The sequence below is a fragment of the Trichomycterus rosablanca genome, chromosome 4 (assembly GCF_030014385.1).
Source record: "Trichomycterus rosablanca isolate fTriRos1 chromosome 4, fTriRos1.hap1, whole genome shotgun sequence".
In the NCBI taxonomy this organism is placed as follows: Eukaryota; Metazoa; Chordata; class Actinopteri; order Siluriformes; family Trichomycteridae; genus Trichomycterus; species Trichomycterus rosablanca.
The window spans coordinates 42,561,009-42,581,833 of NC_085991.1; the positions used below are offsets into that span (position 1 = coordinate 42,561,009).

The 20,825-nt window shown below is 39.8% G+C and overlaps 1 protein-coding gene across 2 annotated transcripts in view; it reads right to left on the minus strand.

The window, feature by feature from the left end:
- Nucleotides 1-546: 546 nt before the first annotated feature.
- The window catches only part of slc7a8a (solute carrier family 7 member 8a), a 37,681-nt gene continuing 17,402 nt past the window's right edge, over nucleotides 547-20,825 (minus strand). The window contains exons 3-11 of one of the 2 annotated variants that reach the window (XM_062994336.1): nucleotides 20,535-20,686; nucleotides 10,608-10,733; nucleotides 9,323-9,476; nucleotides 7,525-7,648; nucleotides 6,475-6,578; nucleotides 6,093-6,189; nucleotides 3,973-4,122; nucleotides 1,820-1,997; nucleotides 547-1,055 (exon numbers count right to left, since the gene is read on the minus strand). In XM_062994336.1, coding sequence (XP_062850406.1) covers nucleotides 907-1,055; nucleotides 1,820-1,997; nucleotides 3,973-4,122; nucleotides 6,093-6,189; nucleotides 6,475-6,578; nucleotides 7,525-7,648; nucleotides 9,323-9,476; nucleotides 10,608-10,733; nucleotides 20,535-20,686 — 1,234 coding nt within the window. In that variant the 3' untranslated portion in view covers nucleotides 547-906. Of the gene's footprint in view, nucleotides 1,056-1,819; nucleotides 1,998-3,972; nucleotides 4,123-6,092; nucleotides 6,190-6,474; nucleotides 6,579-7,524; nucleotides 7,649-9,322; nucleotides 9,477-10,607; nucleotides 10,734-20,534; nucleotides 20,687-20,825 lie in introns of those variants that run through there. The other variant, XM_062994337.1, reaches the window with a different exon arrangement.

The window sequence follows — 20,825 nt, forward strand, 5'->3', positions numbered from 1 at the left end:
TTTATGCAGCTTTCTAAGACCCACCTTCACTCTTATGCACGCTTGGTAAATGTACATTTTGACTTCCAAAGTAGTTAAAGATAAATTGTAAATTTCAGGGGTGGCAACCTGAAACTGAATGCTGCCAGAGATGGGGTCTCACAGAGAGCAGTAATGCATTCAGTGTCATTCACTTATATAGGTAAATAAACCAATAGAGCAGCCAGCAGAGGCCACATTCGCAGCAGCCAATAGTGTCTGTGTGGGCACAGCTGAGACTCATACTTAAGATCTCAGCAGTAATGGGCTAGAGCATTAGACTACTGTGCCAACTGAATTCCCCTTAAATAATCTGTATTTTATATCCAGAGTGTATATCTCATTTGTATACAAAAATGTATTGATAATATGGAACCTGTCATTACCCCTTAATTGGGAATGTAAACTTCTGCACGAGAAACTGTATATATACACACAACAGAGAGAGTGTATGTGGATCAAAGAACTGTAATAAAGGCTTAAGTAGTAGTTATTAAAGGATGAGTTACAGCAACAATCACACTGAGCTAGGTTAATACATGTACACACATTTAATTCTGTATCACAAACCAGACTTTCCCTAGATAGCAGTGTTATGTAGATTCAGTTATGAGGGTTTAGAACTGGGCAGCCAGGTCTAGAGAAAGTGGACACGAGTGATTATAGAATGTAGTCGAATATCCTTACTGCAGCAGTTGGAAGTGAAAAGTTTTTAGGACTGTTATAGCACCCAGCTTTACAACCCTCATTGTCATTGCAGATGTGCAAAGGTGTATGCAGCAATCAGGAAGGCATACTAGTGTGCATCGTGAGTTTACACCCTTGTATACCAGTGTGTATCTGTATCAGTTGGGCACCCTGTGTTTGAGTGTGTGTGTGTGCTGGTGTTTAGCAATCAGCAGAGTTTGGTGTAGCTCCTGACAGAGGTGCAGCCTCCTCCTTCATCTCTATTCCTTCTCCACAGCCATCATCAAATTTCTCCTCCTCTGCTGGGTAGACCACCATACAGAACTTCTGGCCTACGTACGTCATTTTATCTGCAGAAAATAAAATAAAGCAATGATTAAACATGTGTAGGAATAAAACATTCACTGTCTTAACCGCTTATCCAATTAGGGACTCGGGGGGCCTATTCCAGCTTTTCAATGGGCGCAAGGCACACAGTAACACCCTGGACGGGGCACCAGTCCATCACAGGGCAGGCAGACACACCCACCAGTGCACACACACACACCCACCCGGGGTGTATGCGGGGTGTTTCCTGCCTTTCGCCCAATGAATCAGACCCACCGCAACCCTGACCAGGATACAGTGGTGGTAAAACAGACAATGAATGTCACTGACCTCCTTGACACAGATCATTCATTCATTGTCTGTATTACCACCTTTTTATCCTATTCAGGGTCGCGGAAGGGTACGATTCACTGGGCGAAAGGCAGGAAACACCCTGGACAGGACGCCAGTCCATCACAGGGCAAACACACACACACACACACACATACGTAAATTTGGATCTTGACTGCAACATGACTGCAACATGGTTGCAAACTTCATACAGAAAGGACCTGGACCACTCCACTTGGGAATTGAACCCAGAACCTTCTTGCTGTAAGGAGACAGCACTACCCAGTGAGTCACTGTTCTGTCCTTATTTATTTTATAGCATAAAATATGATACATATTATTTACAAATGAATCAAAAGGACAGGAAACCACTAAAGCAACTGTGAGTAAAACAAGAACTACATGACATTATTACCATTACTAGACACCTCACAACTACAGGTTCTGTTCCACTTACCCACAAACGTGTTGAAGCACTGAGGTTTGTTGTCCCAGTAGACACCCAGGAAGTAGACAGGTACTCCAGTAAGCATGATGGCCAGGCCAATTCCACACACCAAAGGCTCAGAGTACAGAGAGAAGATCAGCAGGAAGGCCCAAAACAGCAAATAGATCACCGGCCACACCAGACTGATCTAAGATCGGAACACAGATCAGTGTTATCAGATATTCTTGAGAAAGTCCAACTAGTAGTTCAAGGAGCTCAGTCCTAAGTTTCATATTAAAACCTGTGTTTAAATGACAAATGAGCAGCTCAGGTCCTAAAACGGCATTGTTTATTCTGCTCCAAACACCTGATACAGCTTAAAGCAAGCTTACAGTCAAGCATGGTCAATGAATTTGCTCTTTATATCTAACATATAGTTAAACAGTGAGACAAATGCTCCCTCACAGGGCCAGACTATTTCTAATATGATCAAATGTCTGGAAAAATCTGCATGGGATTTTCCCAGGGACAGACCAGACTGTTTAATTTTATAGAACAATTGTTTGTTTATTTGTTAGGATTTTAACATCATGTTTTACACTTTGTGTAGTTACTCATTACACAAGATTCCTCAGTTCACAAGGTTATATCAAACACAGTTAGGGACAATTTAGTGTCTCCAATTCACCTGACTGCATGTATTTGGACTGTGGGAGGAAACCGGAGCACCCAGAGGAAACCCACACGGACACGGGGAGAACATGCAAACTCCACACAGAAAGGCCCTGGACCACCCCACCTGGGGATCGAACCCAGGACCTTCTTGCTGTGAGGCGACAGTGCTACCCACTTAGCAACCGTGCCGCCTTTTTAGGACAATTTATGCTTTTAATAAGGACACCCAAATAAATTGCAGGCTTTAAAATGTGCTGAACCACACTAAGTATAAAATATCATGTTATATAAGCATAACATTAATGGTACTGTTAGACACTATATAGCACAGAATATAGGATGCAGTGGGAAAGTGTGTGTTGTGTCAATCCACCCACCCAGAATCATGCACATATGCTCTCATGGCTTTTTTTAAAATAAATAAAACCCACCAGATAAATTAAATCAGTTAAATGTGAAGTAAGTGTGGAAAGTTTATAATGTTGTCATTTCCAAAGCATAATCCTTTTAGTTGCTGTAGAGAATCCTGTACAGCAGTGCTTCCCAACGGACCATGGTGCAAAAAAATATATCTTCATATAAGATATAGACCGACAGGAGGATTTAAGAAGTTTAACAAGATTTAGTTCTTCTATAGAAGAACTATAGAACTGAAAAATTGGTGGGAACCCTGAGCTTTTTTCGCTGCATTGACACGCTGCTCCCACCTAGTGGTGATTAGAGACACGAACACCCCAAGAGTATTGGAAATTTAATTGCTCTTGTAGCTATTTCTAATTATTTATTCTTTCTGTGCGGCCCAGTAATAAATGACCCATGGACCAGTGGCCCGGCCCGACCACAGCCCGGTGGTTGGGGACCACTGTTCTACAGGAAATAAAGCTAAATAATGGTGGTCCAGTTGTTTCAGCTAATTACAATTCAGAGCATACAGTTAAAAATAAATAATTAAGAGAAAAATGCACAGGGGCATTGAAGCACCTTCACAAGAACAGAATCAAATGGCAAGCCTAGTTTTTTTTAACTTAGGTTTGCACTGTTTTGCAGGTTTTTAGATTTGTTTATTGGTTCAACGTCATGTGAACACATTGGGTACATTCATGGCAGTATCGTTTATTCTTTACTTATTTAAATATATATTTATATAAAAGAATTTTGTTTATAGTCTTTATTGTTCAGTTTTTGTTTTGTCTGACTTCATATGTGTGCTTTTAGTTTTATATTCATGAACAGTCAGAGAACTGTTCCAGCTTTAACTTTGTTGAAAATTCCTTATGGTTTGGAAAAAATAAAGTCTCTGCCACTCTTGTAGATACTCAGTCAGTTCAGTCAGTTCAGGTTTTTAGAAGGTTTTAGGATAAATCCATACTTCTTGTTGTACTGTTCATAGCCAACCTTCCCAAGATGTAATCACATTCAGTACTGGCCCTGAGACTCAGCTACTGGAATATTTTGAACTGAGTGTTGAGCTGACATAATAACAAGGACAGTTTTCACTCAGGACTTACTTTGATTGGTCGTTGCATGTCAGGCTGTTTAATGCGCAGTACAATCTGCCCGGCGACTGTGACACCATAGAAGAGGTAGTTGATGAAGCCTACATAGTTGATCAGTGTGTACATGTCACTAGTGCACAGCATCAAGAGGGTTGAGATACACTGGCAAGAGAAAACACAGAAGAAAGAAATAAGGAACGACACGATTTAGCCACATTTACAGTTAAAAAGAAAGTTTACAGGAGAAGTTTGCTAGTATACAGTTCTTAAAGTTGAGGCTTGGAGTTTTAAAATGTGTAAATCTGTATTAGAGAGTAAAATAGGAACCTAAAACTCAGTAACCAGCAAATGGTTGCCATCACTTTAAGAATCAAACTCTTGTTTCAGAATATGGGCGTTGTCTAATTAAAGCTGTCTAATTACAATTAATTAGTTTTTGGCTATTTTTTATTTGCCCCCCAAAAGTTTGCTAATAAATTAAAACTGAACGATAATGAGAATGTACTATCCCGGTATTAATCACCAGATGGCAGCAGACATTCACATAGTTCTTTACTTTATGGAATATTCTGGCTGTAAAGTGATGAAAAAGCAGGTTCTACAATCCCTCACTTACATGTCATTGTGATTTAAGTAATATGAATATACAATGAATTAATTAATATATATATATAAGCATATGAAAAAGTGTAGCTGCATGGTACATGTTTAAATAACAGTATTATTGCACTTCAGCTTACAATAGTGGTGAGATGGGTGGGTGGGGTACGGGGGGGGAAAAAAACTGTTTTTAAGTCGTGAGGTGCGTGTCCTTAAAATCCTATAAAGTGTCCAGAATGAGTTGCATCGTTCAGAATCCCTCTGGCTCTGTTTGGCAGCAAGTTCTGAAGATGTCCTCCAGTGTGGGCAGGGACCGACCACTAATTTTTTGGGCAGTGTGTATAACCCTTTGGAGGACTTTCCTGTCTGCTACTGTGCAGTTGGCGTACCATGCATTAATACAGTAAGTCAGTATGCTCTCTACAGAGCAGTGGTAGAACGTCACCAAAAACTCAGTGTTCAGGTTGTTTTTCTCAGAAAATATAGCTGCAGTTAAGCTTGTTTGACCAGAGCGATGGTGTTTGTGGTCCAGGAGAGGTCCTCTGTGATGTGGGTCCCCAGAAACAATGTCATGAAATTCATTGTTCTGTTATATACAATTTATTTAATTTCCTTTAAGTAAAAAAATATTTTTGCAAATGCAATAGTACTTTCATTTTCAGCATAAATAATTAGGACAGCCACATTCAATCATTGTATTACTAAAATATATTTTTTTAAAAACTGTGTTGAATAAAATGGGTACACATAATTAATAATAGGTTTTAGACATAATGAAGAACATCTTTAAGATTAATTTGCATTAATAAAAAAGGCTTTTGTTTTGGCATTGTTTTAGCAAAAGTGTGCACAGGAATTTGGGTCACTAAAAAGGCCTGAATAACACTGCTGGTACAATAAAAAACCTTTTGAAATATTTACAAAAATCCTACTGAAATATTTGGTGCTGTTTTTCTCTGTCATTATTCAGTGGTCCATTATAACCCAATAATGTAAAAAAGATTTAAAAGTTAACTATCATACACTAATATATTAATAATAAATAAATAAATAAATAATAAAATAAATAAAAATAAATATATTAAAAAAATATGTTAGCAAAATCTTAGCAAAAAAGTTAGCAAAATGTTAACATGGTTACTTTATTAAATATTATTATTAATATTAACAATTAAATAACAGAAAACAAACTTATAAAAATATAAAATATAAAAATGTTGCGAGTGTCTTAAGCCCAGGTTAAATAAAAAAAAAAAATTTAGTTTTAATAAAACATTTTAATTGAATGACCATTTTAAACCATACCTAATTTGGATTTTACATGCTTTCACCCCTTATAGTAGCACAAAGTTGATTACATACACCAAGATCATGTGGCAGTAAAAAAATGGCTGCTTTAAAAAATGAAAATTCAGCAAATTTTGTATAGCTGATTCTCACCACTTCTTTATTTTGGCAGCATTTTGGTGCTGAAACTGAACTTTTTTTTTACCCAGTGTAATCACTTAATTTCTCCTGTATGTAAGACTCACAGTAAAGAGCAGAGCTGGAATTGGGGTGCAGCGCTTCACGTGAATCATAGCTAGAAGGCTGGGAAGATGACCCTCTCTGGCACCAGCGAAGAACAACCTGTCAGGAGAAGGAGAATGATTTCATTGGAAGGAATTATATACACAGCGAAAGACACCGGAGACTCAGTACAAAGGGGAATGACAAAGAAAGACAGACGGGGATCACAGACAGCGGCACGACTAGAAGACATATCTGAACTGCCAGGTCAGTGTTTAAAAAAGACACTGACATTGCATGTGAACACAACATGAGACAGAGACCAGACAGTGGGCACAAGATGATGTCCTGTGTTCACATGTAATCACAAAGAATGAATGCATAGATGGAGTGATGTAGACTGACCGAGAGGAGGTGAAGAGGGAGCCGTTGACTCCCCCAAAGGTGGACAGAGCCACCGAGATGGGCATGATCCATGACATCACTCCCAGCAGCTTTTCACCAAATGTCTGGGAGAGAGCAAAACAGTGGTGAACCAACGAACAAGACCAAAAGTGCAAAGCAGAGCGTGAGAGAGTGGAAGGAAATAATAATCCTGCTGTATGAATGTTTTATTATTATATAATCTCTTTCTGCATTTTCCCCTGTATCTCCCAATGTAGTCATATCCAATTCTCTTTGCTGCATACCCTAAATCAGGGTTTTTTCAAACTTTTTTTTCCAAGCGGCCCACATCTTTCTCTCGCTGTACAATCTGATCCCACTGTGGTTTACAAGATGTAACATAAAGCCTTCACAAGGGGGCATTCACATACAATTTTTTGATTATTATTATTTTTCTCTGCAACCCAATCTTTTGGCTCAGGGTTAAAAAAAACCCTGGCCTAAATGAAAAGGGCTGTACCTAACACACCCCCTCCTCTCTGACTCTTTGTAGTTCTTTTAACCTGCCCAAGGCGGGTTTATACAGGGATCAGAATCATATACAGAGAGTCACAAACTGCTCATTACCAGCCAGTCAGCAGAGGCCGCACTTGCAGCATTAATGAAGGAATTCATTCAGCCTACCCTCCCACCCTCAGACATAGCCAATAATGTCTGTGTTTCACCCAGCCGGCTAATAGCAGGGCAGAGATGAGAACTTTAAAGTTTAAGATCTCAGCGGTGGTCTGCCAAATGCCCTCTGTATGATTAATGTTAACCAGTAGTACTGAATCTAGCAAAGTGTGTGATATAATATCTGTAGGTGGCACATTGGCTCTATTAGGAAGTCAATGCAAGTATCAATTGTGAGAAGGTGAACTTAATTGATACTTAGATATGTCTCATGATATTGCAAACAAATCTTAGCAAACACTTTCTAGTCAGTAATGATTTGCATATATTAGCTTCATTTAAACTCAGCTCTGCTCAGAGGTGACCAGTTATTTCGAGATGGTTTGATTCAGGACTCACCACGGCGACAGCATTGGAGGCCAGAAGCTCCTGAGGGCTCATAGCGGTGACGTAGGCAATGTTTGCGAAAACATAAACGAACGTCACCAACGGGATCGAGATGAAGATGGCCCGAGGTAGGTTTCTGTGCAGAGAGGAAGATAAATAGGAGGTCAGTATTTGTTTGAAGTGTTAAGTAGATTTGGGATTTAAATGCCATGTATGGTATTAAATATTTGTAATTTAAAATTTGTTGAAAGTTTATATTATTTACCAAAATACCAGTTGCTAGTACTAGAGCTCTCAAAGTCTTTCTGATTTCTCATGGTGTTTATACTGTCCACATGTTATGGTGTTATCAATATTGCTAGGGCATTTTCTGGTAATGTACCATCTATAAATATCCAAACAAACATTTGGTTAGTTAGCATTTAGTCATTTTAGATATATTAACTGGCTGAATAGGGTGCCCTAATTCTTTACCAATTACCTCAAGAACTTGGAAACACCTGCCACTGAGTACTTTGTGGGTTTTGTAGTTTCCATTTTTTTATGTCTTAGTTTATGAGTCAGATGAGCCTAGAGTGTTTGCGTAGGTTAAACTCCATAAGGCATTCGACAAGATAAGCTGTTATCAAGGACAAAACTCAATGAAATAAGTCCACTGCTGGGTATGCTACACTATTAAGCACAGCAGCTCTACTTTTATGATACTTGGTAGCCCATAACTTGAAACATCTTCCATGTCATAAATGTAACTTATAACGACAATAAAGATTAAGTGACCCCAGTGAATCCGGATACTTGTAAGTTTACGTTCAGATTCTTAAGGCTACATATCAGTGTTTGCTTTATTGTTTAATATTAAGCAAAAATTCCATTAAGCATAATCTTTTATTTTTGATATGGTATCAGATTGCTAACTGTGAATACAAGGCAAGCCTTGCTCAGTGGCCCAACAGCAGCAACTTGGCAGTGATGGGGCTTAAACCAGCAACATTTTGATCACTAGTCCAACGCCTTAAAAACTAAGCTACCACTGGCACCAGATCACTGAAGTGTTGGTATTGTAACAACTCTACTAGCATCCATCCATGTCTAGTCCACACTTATATTTAAGTCTATACAGTGGTACTTTGAAACTCAACATCAATTGGTTCTGGGACTGGTGTTAAGTTTAAAAGGCGTTGGGTTTCAAGATAATTTTTCCCATAAGGATGTTTGGGAAACCTGTTGAGGCGAACTGCATATATTTTAGGCTAATGTAAAATAATGGGGTTGTTTTTGACACTTATACACTGAAAATAACAAACCTCGAGCTGTAACAATTTTAAAAGTGAAACAGGAGGAAAATCCAGATGAACACAGATACATGTGGAGTGAATCTGACGTTATTCCACACAAATGCAGATTCGCCTCATATTCACACTTTGATGACGTCTTACTGCACAGCTCAAGCCGAGCGCTGAACAAAGCGACTGTTCATTGTTAAATTGAAGTTAAATAAATACATTTTTAAAAAACAAACTGAACATGTTGAGTTTAAGGGTTGAGTTTAATATACATATTATAATAGTACGTTTTGTCCCATGTTTAGCATATTATGCATTTTTTTTATGCCTGGCCTTGAGGCAAATTGCTTGCATGATCCAGTATGAATTATTTTTTAATAATAAACCGTTTTTCTTCTACAGTAAATTCAGGCTTTAAAACCATTCCAAACCAGCTTGTCTATGAATTTCCTAGAATGTTTTGTAGACATGTGAATTTTTTTAACATGGTGTACAATGTGCCATGTAGGCAGAAACTTAGAGCTTACACATAGGGGTCCACCAGCTCCTCGGTCACATAGTTCAGGAAGTTCCAGCCTCCATAAGCAAAAGAACCTTGCAGAAATGCAAGTGCTATGAGACCAACGTTGTAGTCCTGGAAGGGCTCGAAAGCATTCACTGGCTCCAACCAATAATACTCGCCTGCAGAGACAAATAAAGAGTAAACGGTTTATGTTTTAAAATTTTTTAAATACTAAATCATTGTAAGCCATAAAGGCTAAATGGACAAAGTATGTGGACACCCCTCCTAATTGCTAACAGGTGTTTAAAATAAAGCATGTGGTTCTAGCATGACTGTGCACATAGACACTGACGAGTCACAAATTCCACACAGACACACTTCAGAATCATGTGTAATGCCTTCCCAGGAAAGTATAGGCTCTTATAGTTGCAAAGAGGTGTTAGGGAGATAATTTCATTTTCAGCATTGCTTCATTCTAGTCCGGTTCCTCTTGAAACACTGGGCGCTAGGCAGGAATACACCCCAGACAGGGCGCCAATCCATTGCAGGGCTTCAGCAATTCCCACTCAGGTCATGTCTGTATAAGTGCATGGCTGGCCAAGAACAACTGCTGGGATTCAAAACCGGATTTCAGTGATGGTGGGCAAGCATAATGGACCGCTGCACCACCAGAGCGCCCACCATATTAATGCTCACTTGGTAATCCAATGTCCAGCAAGCATATAGTCGGGGGACTAAGTACTTTTGGTTCTAGAGTGCAGCTCTTTGCTCTCCTTAATCCATGTTTGTACATAAATGAGCAATGTACCACTCACTAGTTCTTCAACAACGCCACTGACCGTGTAACACCCAGCATTCCTGTTTTCTTTCTGTATTCAGTATTTTATACCTACTGTCACTTCTGCTGTATCAGAAGAGTGGGTGGAACAAAGCCTGTAATAACTGTCCCCTCTCTACTTTAATCTCAGCTAATCCCTGATAATGCCATGAATCTAAAAACAGAATTAAATCAGCTTTTCTGTGGTAGTGGCTTTGACTTTCTCAGACTAAAATGTGCTGTGCTTTCAGATTTGTATATTCATATAACATCTATAACAAAAAATTGTATAAAATAACTGTATAAAAGAACTTCTTATATATATTTATATATAGACACATTCATTAAAATTCAGAAAATTCTGAAGTCTGAACGGTTATACGTAAATAGGTGATAAGTTATTACATTACTTTTTTTTTTAAAAATAATAATCATCAGTGCTATACTTTTACAGTTGTTTGGTAAAAGCAATAAAAACTCTTGGAACTCTTACCCTTGCAAATCTGCACGATACCCATAATGATGATGAGGATGAGGGCACACAGCTTCCCGGCTGTGAACACATCCTGCACACGCGTGGCCCAGCGTACACTGGCGCAGTTCACCCATGTCAGCAACACTAAAACATACACAGATGGGAAGAAACACCTAAATTAACAGATTTCATTTTTCACCATTGCAGACCTGATAGACCTTCAGCAGCTCCCAAATCTCTTACATTATTATTGACTTAAATTTAATTTAATTATGTGTCTTACTTATATGTTTTTAAGCAAACAATGACCTAAGACGTACACACAATGCATTGACCTGCAGTGATATAGTTTAAAATTTGGTAATTCTTTATTGTTCTGCTGCTTTTTAGAAAATTTGCAGAGCGTTTACATGATGTGCACATCAATTACAGGTCTTTTTTTAATAGAATAGAGAAGAATAGATCAGCCATAACATTAAAACCACCTCCTTGTTTCTACACTCACTGTCCATTTTATCAGCTCCACTTACCATATAGAAGCACTTTGTAGTTCTACATATACTGACTGTAGTCCATCTGTTTCTTTACATACCTTTTTAGCCTGCTTTCATCCTGTTCTTCAATGGTCAGGACCCCCACAGGACCACTACAGAGTAGGTATTATTTGGGTCGTGGATTGTTCTCAGCATTGTAGTGACACTGACATGGTGGTGGTGTGTTAGTGTGTGTTGTGCTGGTGTAAGTGGATAACATACAGCAGCACTGCTGGAGTTTTTAAATGCCGTGTCCACTCACTGTCCACTCTATTAGACAATCTTACCTAGTTGGTCCACCTTGTAGATGTAAAGTCAGAGACAATCACTCATCTATTGCTGCTGTTCGAGTTGGTCATCTTCTAGACCTTCATCAGTAGGACGCTGCCCATGGGGCACTGTTGGCTGGATATTTTGGGTTGGTTGACTATTCTCAGTCCAGCAGTGACAGTGAGGTGTTTTAAAACTCCATCAGCGCTGCTGTGTCTGATCCACTCATACCAGCACAACACACACTAACACACCACCACCATGTCAGTGTCACTGCAGTGCAGAGAATGATCCACCACCCAAATAATACCTGCTCTGTGGTGGTCCTGTGGGGGTCCTGACCATTGAAAAACAGGGTGAAAGCAGGCTAAAAAAAGTATGTAGAGAAACTGGACTACAGTCAATAATTGTAGAACTACAAAGTGCTTCTATATGGTAAGTGGAGCTGATAAAATGGACAGTGAATGTAGAAACAAGGAGGTGGTCATGTTATGCCTGATCGGTGTACATATACAGGTGTACAGTACAACGAAATTCTGTCTTCGCAAATCCTAGTCTGTTTGGAAGCTGGGGTCAGAGCACAGGGTCAGCCATTGCACGGTCTTCATCCTTTAGTACAGATTTCTACAGGTTTTAATACTGTAACCTAGAAGTACTAAGTAAACCGATTATATATAAAAAAAAGTTATGATTTACATAATTACATTTGCAGTACTTATTTAGCCCCTGTTTATAATCACATCAATTATAGGATCCATTAGGAAGGCAAAAAACACTACATAAGCTCTCTACTACAGTATAACAAACACAGATCTCGGATTAATGTGCTGTTGTTAGTATATGAATGCTGGGCTAGGAATCCTGTTTTATACAGTGTGGTTAAATAAGATGAGTCAGGTAAAAAAAAAAAAGCAGTCACCAACAGCATGTAAAAGCTTAGCACACAGTTTTCACTGAGGAAGACGCATGTGACTGATGTGCAGTAGTAAGCCATAAACAGAAAGGTCATGGCATAAAAAGGTCATGCTATCTATGATCATTAAGTGTAATTGTAAAGTAATCAACCCCTGTACTAATAAAAAAATTCAGTTTAACACGTGCACACGTATTGTATGTAGACCTGTCTCGAACATAAAATTTTAGCTGATAATTCACTTACACCTTTACTCCATGTGTAGTTAATGATTATATTACTGACATTAATGGGCAAAAAATGAAGTCCTTATAATTGTGTAAATACAGTACTACAGAAAACAGTTCATGCTCATTTAGTGAACTTTGAATATAACAATTATGTAATTTTACTGAAAATGTTACTTTATAAGCAAACTGTATGTGGACACCTGACCATGATCTTGTTTGACCTCTTATTTTAAAGCCATGAGCAATGATCTGGATTGTTGTCTGCTAACCACCCCCACCCCAAATCCCAAACAGCCCCCACTATTATGCAAAGGCTTTTTATAGGAGTGTTTCTAGTGGTACCTTGTAACTCAACGTCCCCTAAACTCAAAATCTGAAACACAATGCCCTTCATCAAGAAATTTGTACCCTTAAACTCAGTGTTAATTTTTTAAAAATGTATTTATTTAATTTCAAATTAACAATGAACAGTCGCAAAAAGTTTTGTTTAGCACGCGGCTTGAGCAGTGCAGCAAAACTTTCTTTTTTAAATGCATTTTCACCCCATTTTCCTCTCGATTAAGCACACTCAATTTTGTCTTCCGCTGCTACCAGAGATACCAGATTGCATCCGAGGAGAGCACGTCGCTGTACACGCCTCTTCAGATACATGCACAGCCCTTCTCTTCTCGCCCCTGCATTCTGCACAGTCGTCTCTTCCGCCAATCAGGGTCCTTACACAGCATATGAAGACCCACCCACCCACACATAGTCCAGCCCCCACCCTGCAGAAACGGTGGCCAAATAGCATCTGCTGCAGGCACTGCCAATTACGCCCGCTAGATGGCACCCAGCCGACCGGAGGCAACGAGGAGTTTAGAAACTCTGTGCTGGTGTGCAAGCATGTGTGTTATTTTCAGTGTATAAGTGTCAAAAACCACCCCATTATTTTACATAAGCTTAAAATATATGTAGTTCCACGGAACCATGGAACACATTAACAGGTTTTCCATACATCCTTATGAGAAAAATACCTTGAAACTCGACACCTTTTAAACTCAACACTGCTCCCAGAACCAGTTGACGTTGAGTTTCAGGGTACCACTGTATTAACCTTCAGTCATTAACGACCACTTTATCATGGTTGGTCCAAAGCCTATCCTAAAAACAATGGAAAAGTGTCAAACCCATGCCAATCTATCACGGGGCATCACAAGCACCCTTTTACCCTCTTACTCAGTCCTAGCAGTTCTAGGAAAATATTAGCTGTTCAAAAATAACCTTGTGATCCCACACTGATCAACTAATGAAACATTTACTGCGACCAGAAAATCTTAATAGCTCCAACCAAGCACAAAGAACACCCTCAAGGACACACACACACACTTTCAGTGCACTTGCATTCAGTCTAAACAAGCTCGAGTTGAACAGTGTTTTGTTCAGTGTAAGAATAAATGCTTACATGGAACAAGAAATATGCTACAGACATTAGTAACAAATGCACTTACTAATCTTTTTACCCTCTACCTCTACCATTGTTCCAACAGGGTTTTATCATATTTGTTCTTATACTGTTGTCTACTTGCACTAGAGTAAGTAGTTTACTGTGAATGCACTTCTGTAAGTCTCTCTGTATAAAAGCGTCAGCTAAATTCTGAAGATGTAAACAGAAGTGTAAATATAAGAGGAAGCTACAGTTTTATCTTTCTGTTGGTGGAGTAAGTATAAACAGCCGTTCATGACAGATGACTACACCCGAGCAAACACGTAAACAGCTAAAAAAAGAAACTGCTGTTCTGTGAACCCTGTGCTACTCAACGCTATGTTCCAGCCATGTTTACGATTATCTGTCATACTTCGGGGTTGGCTACAATGAACTAGAATTCCGATTGCACTATTTTCCTTGGCGGTGCACCAGAAGGCCTTGGGAAACTGACTGCATGCAATGTAATAAAAATAACACATATAAAATTGATGCAAGTGTTTTGTTTGTAATTTACATAAAAGCTTTTAGGCTTAAGAAAAAAAATCTATGTTTTGACTGATGCAATGCGGTTTAGCAAAATTATGCTGTGATGTGGAAATAGTCATTAATTTATTTATTCATTCATTTGGTTTAGGAACAAGAAAAAATTAATAAAAGAAAATGTTACAAAAATTACCAGGCTGTGGGAGGTTAGTGTTTAAGGCTCTGGTTTCTAGTTATCAGAAAGCTGATTAAAACCCAACCCACAAAGTTGCCACTATTGAGCCCCTAAGCAAGGCCCTAAACCCTCAATTGCTTGCACTGAATTCAGTCACAATAGTAAGTCATGGTTAAGGGCATTGCTCAATGGCCCAACACCATCAACCCGGCAGTCGTGGGGCATGAATCAGCGACCATTCAATTAGTTTAGTACCTAAGCTTAAACCACCCTATAAAGCCACTTAAAAGCTATCAGGGGCCAAATTAAGGCCAGCGCCCGAAAAGGGGCTCAAACCCACGACCCAGAGATTTGGTGGATCATTCTCAGCACTGCAGTGACACGGACATGGTGGTGGTGTGTTAGTGTGTGTTGTGCTGGTGCTATGAGTGGATCAGAAACAGCAGCGCTGATGGAGTTTTTAAACACCTCACTGTCACTGCTGGACTGAGAATAGTCCACCAAATTTCCAGCCAACAGCGCCCTGTGGGCAGCATCCTGTGATCAATGATGAAGGTCTAGAAGATGACCAACTCAAACAGAAGCAATTGATGAGCGATCGTCTCTGATTTTACATCTACAAGGTGGGCCAACTAGGTAGGAGTGTCTAATAGAGTGGACAGTGAGTGGACATGGTATTTAAAAACTCCAGCAGCGCTGCTGTGTCCGATCCGCTTATTCCAGCACAACACACACTAACACACCACCACCATGTCAGTGTTACTGCAGTGCTGAGAATGATCCACCACCTAAATAATACCTGCTCTAATACCTGCTCTGTGGTGGTCCTGACCATTGAAAAACAGGGTGAAAGCAGGCAAAAAAAGTATGCAGAGAAACAGATGGACTACAGTCAATAATTGTAGAACTACAAAGTGCTCCTATATGGCAAGTGGAGCTGATAAAATGGACTGTGAGTGTAGAAACAAGGAGGTGGTTTTAATGTTATGGCTAATCAGTGTATATTGAGAAGATGATGGTACATTGCAAACCAAAACTTGTTTACAATGTAAATTAATCCTTTTTTATACTCTGCACTGGTATCTAATATTTTCCTTAAATAGCGATAACAATTAAATGTTTCCTGCAGCAACTGATGAATAATGAACTGTACAGGATACATGATGGGTCTTAGCAAGTCTGCAATACAAAAGTCCAAGAGATATCTTATAGTTCAGGTTACAAGTCATTATAAAGTTTAATCATTTTTCTTGTCCTAGAACCATCAGAAAGATAAACATGGACATATGAAGCCAATCCAGATGATCTTTACAACCAGAGCCAACCAGAATACAGAGTCCCCAGGGCAATTCCACATTGTCTAATGGCACAACTCCGAGAAACACAAGACACAACACAGAAATATGCTCCTGGAACAGCACCCCTTCTGTACCTCCTATTACAAGGGCTTGGTAAACAGGTAAAATCAGGTCAGACTCACTACTCAACAAAAGGGAGGGACAAGATGTTCTTACAAACCACAAATGCAATAAAGATGTAATACCAGCAAACCACCTGCTCAGAAAAGTTCTTATACCTGATATGGGCCATATAACAAGGTGGTAAAAGTCAGTGTCGCCCATATTTTGTTCATGATTAATAAAAGATAACATTGGGTGGTTGGAATTTCTTTGATCACAATGGCCTGGTTAATAAACATTATCTCAGAACTTGCTTTAAAAAAAGTAGTTTGAAGCTATTTTGACTAAGAGGTCCAGAACAGTTTTGTCTCAATGCTTTTATAAATTATCATATTGGCCTAATTTGGTCAAATTAATGCTGGCATATTTTCAGAGACATGACAATATTTGATATGTTGAAATAAAATTACTGTGACTAATTCTTATAACAGCTAAACAGTTCTTACTTTTAAATGTTGTACTCAACATTGAACCCGTCAGCACAGGGTGTAGGCATGAGCCTATGTAGAGTATTACAACAGACAGATAACTGCAGGGTATTAAATACTTGCTCACACCTAGGAACAATTTGGAGTAGCCAATCCACCTACTATTAGATAATTTCCGACACGTGCACCGCCCTCCTCTTCTCGCCCCTGCATTCTGCACAGGCGTCTCTTCCGCCAATCAGGGTCCTTGCACAGCGTATGATACGGTGGCCCCCCCTGCAGATACGGTGGCCAATTAGTATCTGCTGCAGGCACTGCCAATTATGCCGACCGGCAGCAACGCCAAGTTTCGAACAGAGGAGTTCAGAATCTCGGTGCTAATGTGCTAGCGGAATATCCCAATGAGTCACCTGGGCGCACCATACTCTACTTATGATCATGATTCAAATTATTTGGGGGGGGGGGGGGGGGGGAGGGAGCTCAGACTCCTAAACACTTGGTTTGTTTATTAGGATTTTAACGTCATGTTTTACACTTTGGTTACATTCATGACAGGAATGGTAGTCACTCATTACACAAGGTTCATTAATTCACACAAGGTTATATCAAACACAGTTCTGGACAATTTAGTGTTGCCAATTCACCTCACTTGCATGTCTTTGAACTGTGGGAGGAAACCGGAGCACCCGGAGGAAACCCACGCGGACACGGGGAGAACATGCAAACTCCACACAGAAAGGACCCGGACCGCCCCACCTGGGGATCGAACCCAGGACCTTCTTGCTGTGAGGCGACAGTGCTACCCACTTAGCCACCGTGCCGCCCCTAAACACTTGGACGCCCCCAAAAAAGGTAAACTGTAACTTCAGGCAAGACTTTGAATATATATGCATTATATGGGCAAAAGCATTGGGACACCCCTTCTTATTATTAGACTAATGTTTTTCAGCCGAAATTCCTAACAGGTGTGAAAAATTAAATAAATAAGTAAAATATTCTAAGGAAATATGCTTTTAACATTGCAGCTACAGTTTAGGGAAGGCCCTTTCCTGTTCTAGCATGACTAAACCGAGCTTTTCTTCATGTCTTCAAAGAAACTTTAGTGGCCTGCAAAGCGCCCTGACCTCAACCCAACTGAACAGTTTTGGAATGAACTGGAACATCAGTTGTTTTCTTGACCAACATCTCCCAGTCATACAAATAACCTTTTGACCAAATGCCACAAATTCCCACTGACATACTTTATATTGTGAGAAACCTCCTCCTAAGAGTGGCTGTTGTTCTAGCTTAAAAGATCAAATAGAGGTCACTCTATTTTAATTCAATTTGTTTTTGAAATGGGATGCCCAAGAAGCTCACAATCAGGTGCCCAAATTCTTTTGGCCTTATGATGTAATTGCAAGTATGCAGTTTTGTCCCCTGTGTGCTACAAGAGATATACAATGATACAATGATATACAGATCTATAGATATTACAGATCTCTTTTTCTCTCACTCTCTGTATTTCCGTTATTCTGACACTGTCAGGTCTACAACCAGCCTGTAGTATTTAAGAAAGAAGTGTGAAGTTTTGCTTTGCTCTCTTTCCCACAATGTCCGTCTTCTCGGCATCTTTCACACATCCACATTAAGGCCAAAATTTGTGGACACCTCTTCAAATTATTGGGTTAAGGTGTTGAACAACATCCATGTGTAATAATTAAATCAGATGTTTTCAACTTTGTAGCAGCAATTCTAGGAAGATATGGGAAGACTGCACAGAACCCAATGTTGGCTTCAATTGGAGAGAAATATCTGGACAGGAGATGGCATTCATAGGAGAAGCTTCAGACCCACTGTGACCCTAAACTGGAGAATTTGTTTACTGAAAATAAATTTCACCCATGTCGCGAGACTGGAATACAACTTCATGAGGGCATCAATCACAACCGACTTTGGAAAAAACACCTCTCAAAAAGCATATGCCCAGAAAGCCTTTCAACACAAGTGTCAGTCTCAATCCAGGCTATTTTTGGCCCAATAGCAGTGATTGGAATAGATCTGATTTGTGATTTGGTGTCGGTTTTCCAGTTCAGCTCTCCATTTTACACTCCCTGCATGAAATCAGATCTGTTCCTGGGTCAGATGTACCTTTCCCGAACTGTGTTAGCTCTGCTGCAAAGATCTTGATCAAGAGGGTTGTTATGGCAACACCAGCCTTTTATAAGAAAAAGCTGTGTACGAAATACGACTGAAAACTGTCTGGTATGAGTAAAAGGCGAATAAGAGCAAGATAATCACAAACAGATTTTACTTTTATATAAACGGTTGCTTTTGTGGTGAGATGGTCTGGTGGAGGGGGGGGTAAACAACAGAAAAAAGTCATTTAAACTTTAATCATACCATATATTTCCACCTGTGTAGATTAGGCATGACATTTTGAAGACCTCCTTGATTCTACACTCACTGTCCATGTTATCAGCTCCACCTACCATATAGAAGCACTTTGTAGTTCTACAATCACTGACTGTAGTCCATCTGTTTCTCTGCATGCTATTGTCTTTCACCCTGTTTTTCAATGGTCAGGACTCTCCCAGGACCACTACAGAGTAGGTATTATTTGGGTGGTGGATCATTCTCAGTACTGCAATGACACTGACATGGTGGTGGTGTGTTTGTGTTTTGCTGTGAATCAGACACAGTGAGGTGTTTTCTCAGTCCAGCAGTGACAGCAGCGCTGATGGAGTTTTTATAGTCCACCAACCAAAAACATCCAGCCAACAGCACCCCTTGGGCAGCGACCTGTGACCACGGATGAAGGTCTAGAAGATGACCAACTCAAACAGCAGCAATAGATGAGCGATCGTCTCTGACTTTACATCTACAAGGTGGACCGACTAGGTAGGAGTGTCTAATAGAGTGGACAGTGAGTGGACACGGTATTTAAAAACTCCAGCAGCGCTGCTGTGTCTTATCCACTCATACCAGCACAACACACACTAACACACCACCACCATGTCAGTGTTATTGCAGTGCTGAGAATGATCCACCACCTAAATAATACCTGCTCTGTAGTGGTCCTGTGGGGGTCCTGACCATTGAAGAACAGGGTGAAAGCAGGCTAAAAAGGTATGTAGAGAAACAGATGGACTACAGTCAGTAATTGTAGAACTACAAAGTGCTTCTATATGGTAAGTGGGTGCAGAAACAAGGAGGTGGTTTTAATGTTTAAGTGTGTACTGTAAGAATTACCATACATCACATCTGAAAATGTTATGCAAGGACCTAAGAATTTTTGGTTTGGTGTAGATTCACGTTCGAATCTCAGCATTACTGAGCTAGCATTATACTGATTGGTGTAGTCGCATACCATAAAGGTATATCTGAGCGACTGCAGATTTTAATACACCACCTCCTTACTTCTCTAAATTTAGATTGTGCAACACAATGTTACCCTGTTTTTGTTAAAACCAAAACAGGAATCGGGGATAAGAACCAAAACACGAGTCCAGTTTTACTGAGAAGAAAGAGCCAAGGTCGATTTATACAACATGTTAAAAAGCAGCAGGTGTATACTTAGACAGCTTATGTGGAGGCATGGAGGTGCTAAAGGCAGATGCCACCCAAAGCTTTATGCCAATGTACTGAAGCTGGGTGGTGTTAAATTAATAACATGTGCATATTATTTTAATACTGACTATTATGTTATAAACACCAGTTTTCTGTGCCAAGCAGGTTTTGCCAAGCCTGGAAAAACAGTCCTATTATAATCCTTTATACTTAAGCTAATAGTAGGTTTTGCTTGCTTTTTGCTCATTAGTTACCCACCATAAATATTTAACTCTTTTAAGGTACCATCTATCTACAAAAAAGTTATTTAGTAAAGCATTGTGTAATACTTGAAGTGTGCATTTGTTGTCTCATTTGCCCTCATCTTTAATATTTTATTTCCCCTTTTTTCTCCCTTGTATGTCTTCCCCCTCCCCCATAGAGAACAACAATGACTTACAGAGGCAGATGGCGGCGAGCAGGCGAAGGCCGTTCTCTGGGGGGAAGCAGGTGGGGAACAGCGGCTGCAAGACGTAGTTAGAGAAGGTGAGAGCAATGACGGCCTGGTTTGTTGGATAGATCACCAGCACTGCGATCCACAACCTCAAAAACCTGCAAGAGACGAGCACAAGGATTTACAAACATGACCTAATGGTATCGTCCATGATACAGTGTGTCAGGATTTAAATAGAGGCATGTCCAGGTTAGACTAACCAGATTAGTAGCCGGGCATATGCACTTCAAGGCCTGA